At 36.0% G+C, this 14,030-nt stretch overlaps 1 protein-coding gene across 4 annotated transcripts in view; it reads left to right on the top strand.

Moving 5' to 3' along the window:
• The first annotated feature begins 4,858 nt into the window (after positions 1-4,858).
• The window catches only part of NOVA1 (NOVA alternative splicing regulator 1), a 141,375-nt gene continuing 132,203 nt past the window's right edge, over positions 4,859-14,030 (top strand). For 2 of the 4 annotated variants that reach the window (XM_079126756.1, XM_079126757.1), the window contains exons 1-3: positions 5,594-5,728; positions 6,273-6,420; positions 7,431-7,574. In XM_079126756.1, coding sequence (XP_078982882.1) covers positions 6,396-6,420; positions 7,431-7,574 — 169 coding nt within the window. In that variant the 5' untranslated portion in view covers positions 5,594-5,728; positions 6,273-6,395. Of the gene's footprint in view, positions 5,729-6,272; positions 6,421-7,430; positions 7,575-14,030 lie in introns of all 4 variants that reach the window. The other 2 variants (XM_079126755.1, XM_079126754.1) reach the window with 2 other exon arrangements.

Here is a 14,030-nt window from a genome sequence, read left to right on the forward strand (position 1 = left end):
TAACGTACCAAAACACAGTGAGAGAGGAGAAATATGTTCTAGAGTTCTATAACACAGTAAAATGACTATCATTTACAACAATTTTTAATATATTTTATAAAGAATTAGAAGAGAGGAGTCCAAAGGCTTCTAGAAACAAGAAATTATAAATTTTAGGGATGAAAATGCTAATTACCCTGATTTGATCATTATAAATTGTGTATAGTACTGAATTATCACACAGTACCACATAAATGTATACAATTAAAGATATATATTCAGAGGAATATTTGTGATTCTAATACTAACATTTTGGTATCAGGATGAAATATTTGCAACTGGAATATTGAGATTTAGAGAATTTGTAATGACACTAAGAACTCATTTCTGTCTCTCTATAAATTAGTGTGAGCTTTCATAGATTGTTTCAAAACTCATCTACCAACAGTGAATTTATGTCATTAAATACATAAATGCTATTTGAATCTTTTATAAGAAAAAGTTCAATAAATCATTTTCAAAGTAGTATAATCTTAAAGTACTTCTAAGCAACATGCCTATTCGTATGACTTGTTATAAAAGACCTAGAAGAGTTGTCATTCTCTTTTGTTGTATATTTGCTCCTATTTTCTCTGTGCCTCATTGAATGAAAACACAAAACAAAACAGAATTCTCATGCCTTGTACCTTAAAAATAAAAAATGTGCATAAAAAACACACAGAAAAGATTATTCAGACCTTTTACAATCAATGCTTTGTTTTAATACTTGGATTGTGGAAATTATAAAACCTTCCCTTTTTAGGATTTCAAATTTTCTAAATTCATTCATAACCATAACTTTTTCCCAGTAATAACTTGTAGTAAGAGATAGTCTTCTCATTTTCCTTCATCTAAAATTTATGTTGGTATTTTTAACAAGCTAGTCATGCCCACCCAAATCTCCTTGCCCTGCCTACCATTTAGTGCACACAGGTCTGATTTTCCTTAACAATGGGGTTGGGGTGGCTAGGTTTCACCACTGGATGTGTTAATTCCACAGCAATTCTGTCCTGTGTAAGGTTAAAGCAAACTCTTGCCACTAGAGAGAAGTACAAAGAAAAAATGCCAGCACTCATTGAATTAATTATCCTAGGAATGGCTCTTGCTCAATGGCTAAAGTTAATATGTATATACCTTAGCTTGCTCACACTTTGTGGGATTGTTCTAAACCTAGTGTGCTAATCTGGTTTCCAGCAAATCCCATTGAGATTAAGCTTTGTTTAACTCATATGATAACCTGCTCAGTAATTCACCCTTTATTGCCTTCCTGGCCTTCTCTGTCTCAGATTCCCGTGTCTCTACTATACTTTCTGAAATCACTTACCAAATAGTCTACCTGTACTTGTGTCCTGAACTCTGGGTGTACTTCTGGTGGGACACAAATTCAGGAAATATTTTCCAAAGCTTCGTCTAAAGAAATATCCAGTTAGAGAATTTACATTCATCAACAACAGGATTGTAGGAAGCCAGGAGCATGAAATATAAGTGGATTTAGGAATATCTGTGGAATATTCCTAATCTGTGGGTTTAGAGATATCTATTCTTAAATGGGTTTAGGAATATCTCTTGAAAGCCAATCATTGCTACTGAAAATAGATTATTTTATGTCCCCATGTCAGCCAAAAACAAAAAAGAAAATGATCCTCAATGGAAGTCAATAAAGACTAGGGATTTTGTTCTTCACATTAATATTTTCTATCATAGTTGCTTATGTTTATAACTTAATTAGCAATGAAAAGCACACAAGTCATAGATTGTCTCAAGGTGTTAGAAAATATTAAATTAGCAGGTTTCAATTGCTGGGCTAATTAAAAATAAAAGTTTATTTCCTTTTAGGGAATTAAAAGGTTAAATCCTTCTATTATATTTTTAAAAAGTTCCTTCAAACAGTTTATTTGTATTATAAAAAGTATATCACAATGAATATTAATAGACTGGTGACTTGTTTTATTATCTGACTAAATGCAGACAATAGGTAAAACATCTATCTTATGTCTCATCAGAATTGTAGATGTATATGTACTAAGAATAATATAGAAACATAATTTTTAAAGAAAGCAATAAAACATAGTAAGGAACAGAAGGTTAATTAACATGTACTTTATGAAAACCTTCATTGACTAAAGTGATTCAGAACTGACTACACAGTTAGATGTCTGACCATGTCTTGGGAGAGTCTCTAATTCCTGGCATATCATAGATAGGGTACTATTAAATGTTCCATTCATATTAAGAATGCTGTCCTCTGGCTACTGGGTTCCATGGAGTGATAGGTACTATTTAAATATTAAGTCCAAAGAAAGAAATAGGGTCAAATAAATATCATAAACATAATGTGACTCTACCTCAGTAAGCATATATCAATGAGGCAATTTAACCCAAGAGGCTCATTACTTCTACATGGCAATGATACAAATTTTCTAAACTATTTTATTTATAAAAAATTGTTAAATTCAGGTTTTACAATTCTAAACTCCGTTTTTTCCCCAATTCAAAACTAAATTCTACTGAATACTATACCTGAGCTTAATGCAATGTAATTTTGAGTCATCTTTGTCTTTCAATTTTCTTTGTTCCTTGTCTATTATTCTTTCAATACAGTCTAGTGCCAGATACCAGCCCTTTTCTATTTTTTCATTTAAAAAAGTCTTTATGTATTTTTGTAATACATAGGAAACTTTGTACAAATTCTGGCATTAGCCTTTTATTATCCTGAGTACCATACATTTCAAACCCTGTTTTCATTCTTATCCCAGCTTCTTTCTTTATCCAATTTTGTGTGTAAATAAATATATATATTTTTTTGGTCATGAAGACTATATCATGGTTTACTATATACATGTCAGAGCAAAATTCCTGGCTTTGGAATATGCACCAATATTCACTAACTCACCTGCTTTCCCTTTATTCCAGGTCTTCTCAGCACATCTTCTTAACTGAGGCAAATGTTTTTCTCATAGTCCAGATTAATTTTTAGCCCCAAACTAAACGTTATTCTCTTCCTCATTCAGCAGACTGCTATCTTTCATTACTTAAAAGGCACCAACAATTCCAATACTTCCTAGCTGCTTTTTCCATTAAAGGATACTGAGTTCGGTTAGTATTTTTTTCCCATTCCCTTTGCAATCTATCAGGAATTGATTATTCCCCCCTATTCTCTTTGGTTATTGCCTCAGACATGCATGCAGTCTGTGTTAGGATACCATGTAATTATAATGAAGTCTCTCCTTTTGCTAGTTTAGTCATCTTTCTGGTTTGAAGTACTAGAGTAGAAAGTAGAGGAAAAAGCATTCTCATTCCAAAACCTAGTATGTTTGTATCTTTTTACACCTTAGATCACTGTGCCACATATATTTCTCTTTTGGTTACTATGAATTATGGGTGTTGGAGTAGAGTTCCTGCTTTATGTGGAGAGGAACCTGAAGCTCTAGTGCCTTGCAGTATTCAAGGTGACAGGGCATGCAGTCTGGAACTCCTGAGTTTGAATTATTACGACGATGTTTATAACTGTGTGCCTTTGAGTAAATTACTAATATCTTTAAACGGAAACTGCCTCATAAAATGGGGGTACTAATAATAAATGGAATACTGCATTGTAATGGATAGAGTATGTAAAGTGGATTGCTTGCCACATGGTAAGCATTTAATAAATGGGAATGTGCTAAAGAATTTGCCCAAGACACAGTATTATAATAGCTTGCAAAGACCTGAAACCGCGAATTCAGCCTCTGAAGTCCAGGCTTTCCCACTACTTTTCCCTGCTTCCTATCACACTGAGTTAATTAAACTACTAACTTGATGAATGACCTTGCACAAAATACTTCAGAAGTCAGTTTCCTCATCTGTGAAATGAAGGGCTTGATTTAGATAATCTCCAAGGACCTTTAGAGTTTATTCCAGCTACTTTAGATTCTCCCCTCCCCCTGTGTTTTAGAGTTGAGGTTCGGGTTCGTGATATATCCAAGATCTGTAAAATCCAAGACTCTGCACATCGCCATGAATTTCATTCCTACATTCGTATTTCGTTTAGTATTTAGTTTTGTGTGCACACTCAGCTGTTGCCTGTATTAAGCCTCCCTACCAGAGCTTTGTGGAGACCCACATCCAGCTTTATTTATTTATATCCTGGCTTGTTACCGAAAGGATTTAAGGCGGCGAGTGACACTATAAGTCCCCTGACGGTGTCACATAGTGCGATTTAAGAAATCCTCTTGATAAAAACCTCCCGGTAGGAAATGGTCTATCAGAGATGCTAACTAATGTATTTTACCTAACTCTTAAAAATAAAAACTAACACACCTAGCTAGAAGTCCTGGAAGCATACAGTTCTGGCTCTTCCCCCAGCCCGGACGCTGTCCCACCGGTAGTAAACGGTCACTCGAATGCCCTTCTCAGACTAGCCAAAATTGTCGCCACTCCAGTCCCAGCTGGACCAAGGTCCCATCCCACGCCTTGGCTCTTCTCAAGTGTCCTGATTGGGAAGGGGCCTGAAGAACCTTTCCCACATTTCCGTTTTATTGGCTGGCACGGCTGTCAGTAACTTCCCCTTCCCGCCTTCCAGCCTAGCGTGTTTCGTGGACCCCTTGGTTTCTGCGACAAGCCGCTTACGTTTGCCTGAGCCGTGTTGCCTGGGACCGGCGACCTTTCACCCCTCGATTCCCACCGGAGCGCCCCGGTCCCGGTCCTCGCTCCCGCCGCGCGCCACCGCGCGCGCACACGCACGCGCACACACTCCCGCCCCCCCGCGGCGTCCCCCTCCACCCCGCGCCGCCCCGCGGGCTGAGGCTCCGGCGCTGGGAGGCGGCGGCGGCGGCGCTGCTGAGAGGCAGGGACCGGAGCGCGAAGTGTGTGGGAGTCTACGAACTCAAGCCCTCTCTACCCTCCCCTCGCAGCCAGCCCCCTCCCTCCCGCCAGCCCCCCCTCCCCGACAAGCGGGAGAAATAATGAGCGAGACCGGGCGGCAGCGGCAGCAGCGCCGAGCAGCCCAGGCAACGGCAGAACCGCTCCGGCAGCGGCGGCGGCGGCAGCACCAGCAGCGGGAGCGAGCGCAGCGCTAGCGCGGCGCGGGGACCGCCGCGCTCCTTCCCGGCTCCTGCCCTCCTCCGCCGCTCGCTCCTCTCCGCATCCACCTCCTTCCCCTCCTCCTGCTCATTCACTCTTTCCCTCACTCTCCCCTCCTCCTCGGCTTCTCCCCGCGCCCCGCCAGCCCTCGCGCTCTCCCACTCCCTCTGCCCGTCCTCCCCGCTCCCCTCCTCCCGCTCATTCACTCGCCCCTCTCCCTTCTCCACTCTCTCCCCCTCTCTCCTTTCTTCTCCTTCTTTCACCCTCCGTCTCTCACACCCCCTCCATTCCCCTGTCTCCTTTCTGACACTGCACTGCAGCTGCTCTTCAGCCCTGCCCCCTCCCCAGTGAGAACAAACCAGCAACATTGCTTTTTTTCCTAAAGAGATTTCTATTGATCCGATTAAAAAAAAAAAAAAAAAAACCTTAAGAAACCCCAAACGCAAAAAAGAAAAGAAAAAGCCAAAACAAAAGGGAGAAGCTTCTCCCGTAGCAGCGGCAGGAACTGCAAACATGATGGCGGCAGCTCCCATCCAGCAGAACGGGACCCACACTGGGGTTCCCATAGACCTGGACCCGCCGGACTCGCGGAAAAGGCCGCTGGAAGCCCCCCCTGAAGCCGGCAGCACCAAGAGGACCAATACGGGCGGTGGGTATTGCTTCCACCTCCCCGCTGGCCCCATCCCCCGCCGCCCGCCCTGCCTCCCTCCCTCCCGCACCCTCCCTCCCTCCCGCGGCCCGGACACCTCCAGCCCGAGCCCGGCGGCTCCCGCGCCCCCTCCCCTGCACCTGCCCCGAGCCTCGCCGTCCCCGACACATTTCCATTTCTGTGTTTATCATTCATCAAAATGGCGACCAGTTTTTCGGAATAGACCTATCTTTCCATTAATCGGTCTAGAAACTGACCATTTAAATATCCTAGACCTGGGCTAGAGGGTCCGTTAAGGAGGAGGAGGATGACCCCCGAGTGAGGTGATGGCCGCTGCAAGATGCGCGCTGCATTTAACAGTCTGATAAAATAAATAAATAAATGGCACTTGGGTAGCGGATTGCGAATGATTGGGGCACCGGAGAGTTTTTCCTCTGTCCATCCCCTTGCTTTGGGCTACAAGTAGTATGCAAAATCCTGAAGAGTGCATGCCCTTACCGCACTTATATTGTCGGTACAAATATCTCATTGATTTGTCTTCAAGGGTGTGCATACGAGGGGGGTGTCTGGTACGGTGACTTGTTAGTTAACATCCTGCGCTTCCTTGGAAGATGAGTTATAACGGGACCGGTATCGCTTCTTCATTTGCACTGGAGTCATCTTAACAATGCACCCAATGCATCGAAGCAGAGGTGAATTTATCTCCAGCATATACATTAGAAACGGATGGGGGTCTTGTGAGTGGCACACCGCAAAATTTGGAATATTCATTCACATTAAAAAGCTGGATTTACAGGGATATTTTATATTTAAGATATGATCAGGTTGGCGGAAATTAAAGTTTATGGAGTTGGCTTTATTTTCCAAAACATTTCATTTTTCTTTTTTTTTCGTTCATCAATCCCCTCTCCGTTTTGTGGTTTTCGGAGAAGGAACATTATCTATTTGGTCACTTTCAAATGTATTTAATAGAAATGACTCCTAAGCTTTTTAGTATTGGCAAAATTCTTCTTAAGGTCCTTTAATTAATGAGCTTACGAGATCATAGTAGACTAAGAAGTGCTAAAGAAATACATCAGGATTAGTTAGATTTGTCAGTCCACCACCTCGAGTTGTTTCCTGGCACTTACTGAAGGCTTGGAATACACCCTACAGTTTGGGTGGATTATTTGGAAGGGGAATGGTTGTTTTCTGTACTTTAAGTAGGATATAGGCAATGGCTAATTGTAGTTTTTATGTGTTTGCTAATGACAAACAAATTTAGCTCATCACTGTTTACAATTCTTTTTTTTTTCCTTCAATATGTTAAGTGAAGGTTTGTCATCTTATGGATGTTTGAAGTTCTGTTAAAGGGTCAGTTCCTTTCATTTTACTATAGTAATCACAGATAGAATTGGAAGACTTCCATGTTTGGAATAACAACTGGAATTTAGTCATCAGTTCCTACAGTGCTGCAAAATATTAAAACATGTTTATATTTTAATTCCAAGTTTGAAAGTATAAGTCCTACAAAATGGGAAATACTTTGTACATATTTTCAGTGTGATTTGTTTATTTTTTATTCTTAAAACATTTTAATACCCTATTTCCTACAGCTTTATGCCCAATGATTTAGTTGTTGTTTTTCTCTCTAGAGGGTGGAGTGGGAATACAAAGTTTTTAAATATCATGTTAACCGAGTATATTTCTTTGCATTTTTCAGAAGACGGCCAGTATTTTCTAAAGGTTCTCATACCTAGTTATGCTGCTGGATCTATAATTGGGAAGGGAGGACAGACAATTGTTCAGTTGCAAAAAGAAACTGGAGCCACCATCAAGCTGTCTAAGTCCAAAGATTTTTACCCAGGTAGGTGCACTGATGAAGAGATTGTTTGATGAATCCCCAAGGAAAGAAATAGAAGATCTCCTTGTGTTGTGTTGTCTTGAAAGAAATTTTTAAACAATAGTGGAGACATATTGCTGTATATTGTGGAAGAGTTTTCAGCATATTTACATTGTTGATTATGTCTTTTTGCTATAATTGATATACTGTTTATGTGATTTAGACTAATTGCAAGATGATTCTTTTGGATATTTCTGAATGCTTCTTATTAGGGAGAAAAACTAAAAAATGGAAAGATAGAAACCTGGACAGCTGGCATCAGGAAATAGGGTTCTTCTGAAGTTTTCAGACATCATTGTAATGACAATTAGTCTAGAGCAAATTCAGAAGAGGGGGGTAGGGAGGCTTCTTAAAGAATGGACCATTTACTTCTGAATCCATTATGTACCTCTTTCTGCTTCATTGCTTTGTTTGTTGGCCTTGGATGAAGTAAAGAGGACAAGTGCTGGCTCTTCAGATTTTTAAAATATTTTGAGTTTAATGTAGATGGTATAAGGAACTTTATTATATTATTATGCAGGAAGTAAAATAATGCTTTAAAATATGTGTTCCTTAGGAGTCATATATGATTAAACTATATTAACAGCGAGATACACTAACCCACTAGAGTATGTCAAGTTTCTTAGGTGGTTTTTTTTGTGTGTTTCTCTTTTATTTTTTAGGTTTTGTTTTTCTTCTTAGTGTTATGCAGTTCTGTATATTCATCTTTTTCTTTCTATTTTTTTAAACCATTTTATTACTCAATATATGTTTTTTAAGTTTAATGGAGAAATCTCTATAGTGCAATGGTGTGTCTCCTAGATAGAACATTACTAGCCGATTTGATTTTACTTAGATCTAGCTTTCTACTTTTGGGAAGTTATTCTATCTTCATGGTTATAAAAATATTAAGTCAATGCTAAGGGGGACTGATGCTGCTTATTTTTTTTTTCCTGTTAGAAAAGAAAAGCTGATTTGCTTTTAGTGATCTAATTCCGTAAGAGTTCTTTAATACAGCAAAGACATCTGGCATGAATATAACCAGAACATTTGGAGCACTTCTTTTTCATAGCCAATCGTCTGGTGGTAGAAATGGACCATTATACTGGAAAAGAAGATTTTATAATGGTTGAAACTTTCCTTTAGTTATATAAATTAAATGTGGTATTTTTGGGAAACATTAAATTCATTAAACTAAAGAGTAATCTGTTAAATATGCTGCCCCTCTAAAGTTTGTTTCCTGTGAGTATAGTTTTGCATATGGCTTTCCTGTCTCTGAAACTTTCCTCATGCATTAGGAAAGTTTGCTAACATATTCACATTCATATATTTAAAAGGTATATTATGGTAAAAAAACAGCAATGTGGATTTGTGAAAACCCTTACTACAAATAAAAGCACTCAAAAGAGCTTGATTACAGAATTAATAACGTGATAGTTCCAGGAAAAGAGCTGCAATGGTAAATTAAATTCACTGTCAATAGATGAAAATGAAAAAGCTTTTTTGCATTATACATGAGGTGGTATCAGATGTGCAGGGATTTTACAGAAAATTGGTGTTTATCAAGAATATTCCAAATAGTAAATTAAATGCCTTTTCATTGGAATATAGTTTATTTTCAGTGGGTTGGAAAGGGTGCAATGAGAATTAGATCTTTTGTTTTTAGTCCACTTAGTTTTGCATTTTTTTCTTATTACATAGAAATTGCTTATTTTATTTATAGTTCTGAGGCATGTTATTTGTGTAAAGCAAGAATGTCTCTTGGAAAACAAAATGGAAAGCTGGAATGCGATGAAGAAAATTTTGTGAGTGTAGTGACGTAACCTGATCAAATGTGAGTTGAAATGTCAGATAAAAGAAGGCTTATATTTTGCTTGTAACAGGTGGAAACCAATCACACACCCTATGAAATCAATTTTAAGGATAAAATAAAGTCTTTTTAATAATTCTGAGGATGTAGTATTAAAATGATTTCAGTTTATTACCTGTTTGGATAGATATCTCTCTCTTTTTCAGATAGACTTTAATTTTAATATTGTTTCTGTTCACATTTGACCACAGCCTGTGTAATTATTTAAGGTCTTAGTATTCTTCAATATAATAGCATCTTAGCTTCTTTTAACTTATGTTACTTAGATATACATGGGGTATCCTTACTTTGCACATCTTAGATAAGCTAAATTATAAAGCTATGATTATTATAGCCCAGTTATACGGAATTTCCTGTAGGATTATGCAAAAATTTTGAATTCCATTTTTGTTTCTTTCAGATGTATATGTGCATGTGTGTATATACTCATTCTTTTAGAATGAATATGCAGATGTTTATTTTGCGAAGTACTTTTCTGTTTCTCCTTTGGTAACATAGTATCTTTGGGAAAAAGCGTATTTAAATTGTATGGTATGATAGACTTGCTCAAATTACCTAAATTTGAAACCAACATAATTGTGTTAGTTAAAATGCCAATATGGTTTTGAAAACTTTCTCCAGGATATATAACACAGAATAAAATCACACTTTGGGGACATTTTAATAAATTTCAACTCAAACAATAGGTATAGTTAAGAAATTATAGCCAATGTAACATCAAATTTGTTTTCCTTTTTCCTTTTTTTTTACCTTCTCAGGCTATGTCTTTAAAATATTGAAAGCAACACTGTCTTTCTGAGCAATATATTTTAAAGTTTGGATGAAATGAAGGAAACATTTTGCCCATTATTTGGTATGACTTTAGAATTTGTACAACTGAATAGTGTATTGTGTATTTCAGTATGTTACACATTAAATAAAAATAATTGAGAAACTTGTATGATGAAGATTTATAAAGTACATTTTTCAGTTATAATCAGAAAAAATGATCTATAAGTAGATTTATTTAGCTTTTTCTTGTGCTGTATAATTCATTCATCTACTTTTAAAAATCTAATCTTAGAGAATACCAGTTTATTACTGGTAGTTTAGGAATGTATCTTCTTCTTTTTTTTTTTTTTACTTGATTAGAGAAACCTAACTTGATTTATTTGTGTATTCTTTCATAATTATGTTATATAAAGTTGCTTTGTAGTAAAAAGTAGCTTTCAGCTTTCTCATTTTGGGGAACATATTACTGTATGCATTTTCAGAATGGTGATAGTTTTTTCTTTTTATTCTTTTGCTTGGCGTCAAAGATGTGTTCAGTTTTCATTAATAAATAGATTTTATTTGTTGAAATTGATGAATGGTCAAGTAGGTAATTGGAAAAATTTAATGAACATGTTATTAGTTGGGAATAACAAAGGATGTGTAAAATAAACATTTTTATGTCTGCCTTAGATGTTAAAACACATCATAGTGTACTTATTTATATTCTGTAAGATAACATTGGAGATATTCATCGTATCAGTCAAATAGGAATCCTTCACTATAGTAGTAGAATCTGTATGTATGTAAGACTTTTTTTCACATTTGCATTCATAAAACTGAACGATATTTAACATAACTTATTTCCTTTTATAGTCCTTAGGTTAAAATCTGAAATTGTTACTTCCAGATTCATTATATTTTGATTTTTATCACAGTCCAACTTGGGTGATTCTCCGATTTTTTTAAATCACAATTTGTTTATCCATTACATTTTTTTTTAAATCATGAAAAAACAGTGTAAATGAAATTTTCTTTCAATTAAGGAAATGTTCCACACTATTTTTATTTTGACATGGGGAAGTTCAGCAGTCAGTTTAACGTTTAGGATTGGCATTACATAAAAATGCTTATTTCCTGAAAATCAAAGAGAATGAAATTTAAAATTGATCACTTTTGTTTACATTGTTGTAGGAAAAGTATTATAATATTGGTAATACAATGTGAATACTTTTCCTGCAGCTTCTAAAAGTTGGAGTCCATACTTTTTTCTTTTATCTTAGATGCAGAGCATGTTAAACATTTATTGGTACATATTTTAAGACAAATTTAATATTTAGATGGAATTATAATAAGTAGAGAAAATTAAATATTTTCATTTCCAACCTTGGGTGGGTTTAATAGTATAGTTATTACACTGAACTGTACCTTTGATTCTACCATGATCAGAGTTCTGTCACAAAGTGTTTTTCCTTAAATTTTAAAGTTGTAATATTTTTATTTGACAGTGTCTGTTTTTATGTGTTACATTTTGCGTATATCCTTAGTTGAAGGAGAAACGATCTTTTACTCAAGATATTAATTTTGTTGTATTTTAATTTTTAATACTCTATTTTAAACAATAATATTCACAACATATATAGGAGAGTTACTGGCATAGCACAATCTATGTTAACATTGCAGTTTCTGAAGGATATAACTTACATTTATCTCATGAATGGAAAAGTTTTGTAGAATGTAATTTTTAGGAAGATGAATTAGCATAAAAATCTTAGCTATTCATTTTATTTGATTCTTATTCTGACATTATATCTTCTATCATTGATTTAGCAAGTTATTGAAGATAATTTGTAGTGTTGATGTCTTCTTGAAATATATAGAACAAATGTCCTTCTGGGGTTTTTGTAAAATAGTCCATTTAAAATTTGTGACATTACAAGGAAGTAATGCAACAACATTGCCTTGCAATTATTGCCCCAGAAGATTTCAGAAATTGTGAACAGAGTTGTTGAAATAGTTCAACATTTGCATATTGAAGATGTTTCCTATACTACACCAGGAGGAAGAATGATCTATGTCTTAGAAGTGGTAATAGTGTGTGTGTGGTATCACTAGAAACCTGACCAACAGAAAAATTAATCAAAAAACTTGTGTGTTTTATAGTTGTTTTATTTTGTTTTGCTCTAGCCTAAGATTATTAGTTTTTAATAATGTTTTATTGAGACAAATGACATTTATTGAACACATTTTATGCCACCTGTTAACTAAAATTTGGCACCTAATAAACATTTTTTTAAATGACAGAATTTAGTTTTAATTGTTTCTAGTTTACTAGAGAGCTGTGTTTTAAAGTATAATGCTTATGAGCAAGTGCAGCTTTTTAAAATAAAACTGGGGGGACGGGTGGTGGGAGATTTTTGCTTGATTGCCATCTCATTTCCATCTTTGGATACTGCTCTAGCATAAAGTTAAACAACATCTGCAGAGATCTGACTGACAAACATCTCTCTGGGACTCATCATTGCAGCCTGCAGCAGGTGCATTCAGCTTTGCAGTCTTTTCCAAAAAGAGGTTAGTTTGTTCTAACATTTATCTGTAGACCGGTGGGAGCAAGTGACTAGAGAGAAGAGGTTGGTTGTCACTTGTCCAGTGCTGGAATACTGCAGGTAATTGGAATGGACTGGTGGGAACTGCAGCAGCCTGTGTCTCACATTGCACTGCAGCTGCTATGGAGCTTAATTAACCTGACCCTCAGAGACTGAAGTGTCATGGTATAAAATGCAACATGCAAGAGATGAAGTAATACTTTTCAATACTCTGATGCTTGGACTGGTTAAGTTTTCTTTTTCTTCATCTTATTCTTTAAAGCTACAGCATCAGTTTTCTCCTATTTTTACTATGGGAATATTTGCAACTAAAATGATTTTCCATGAGTCTGATAGAGTGTACACAAGAAGAAGATGGGAGCATTAGAAATACAAGCAAAAGAACAATAACCATAAGTGAGAAACATTTAAATTTCCCTATTCTGCAAGTATATTTTTAAAACATAAATGAGTGAAAATACTTTGCAGTTATTTTAAAAATTATTGTCTTAGGTTAACATTTATTTATTTTATTTTTATTGGTGATATAACACATATGAAATTAAGTGGTATCTTTTTAGCATTTTGGGGGCTTTGGCAAGTAAACTTTAAAGTGTTCTGAGATGTTCCAATAAACAAGGCAGGTACAACATGTTGAAGAAATTTTCACGATGTTTGAATTTAATATAAGAGTGCGGCTGAGGTGGTTATTTACCAAATTTTATTGCAAGTAAATCAAATAGTCAAATAAAAACTCCTAGAAAATTAGTCTGTTATTTATTTCTGTTGTTTTTAATTCTATGTTGCGTTTGAAACATTGACTTAAAGTATGCATCCATGATACCTGTAGAAGTTTCTTGTATGTTCTAATAGTATTCCCAGTGAATATAGATGTCTCATCACAGTCCTGTTTATGAACTGGCCCTTGAATGGAAAACAATTCCTAATTTAAAATCTCTTTAAATTAAATCTGGCAAGGACTATACTATTTTAAAATCATTTAGAAGGCAAAAACATTTGGAGTCTCTATGAAGCAGTTTATCGTTTTGACTTTTTTGTTAGCTTTACTAATTTGTGTTTTTTGATATCTATTGAATATTCCTTTTCAGTTACCCAAGGGTAAGCAAGGTTTGGAGCTTGCACAGATGCTTTTTCTAATTTTTTTTTTTTGCAACCTATATATTTTTCTTGAAGGCATTTTTATTACCATTATTGATAAACTATTTGATTCTGAAG

Source organism: Sciurus vulgaris (assembly GCF_902686455.1).
Source record: "Sciurus vulgaris genome assembly, chromosome: 2".
Classification (NCBI taxonomy): Eukaryota; Metazoa; Chordata; class Mammalia; order Rodentia; family Sciuridae; genus Sciurus; species Sciurus vulgaris.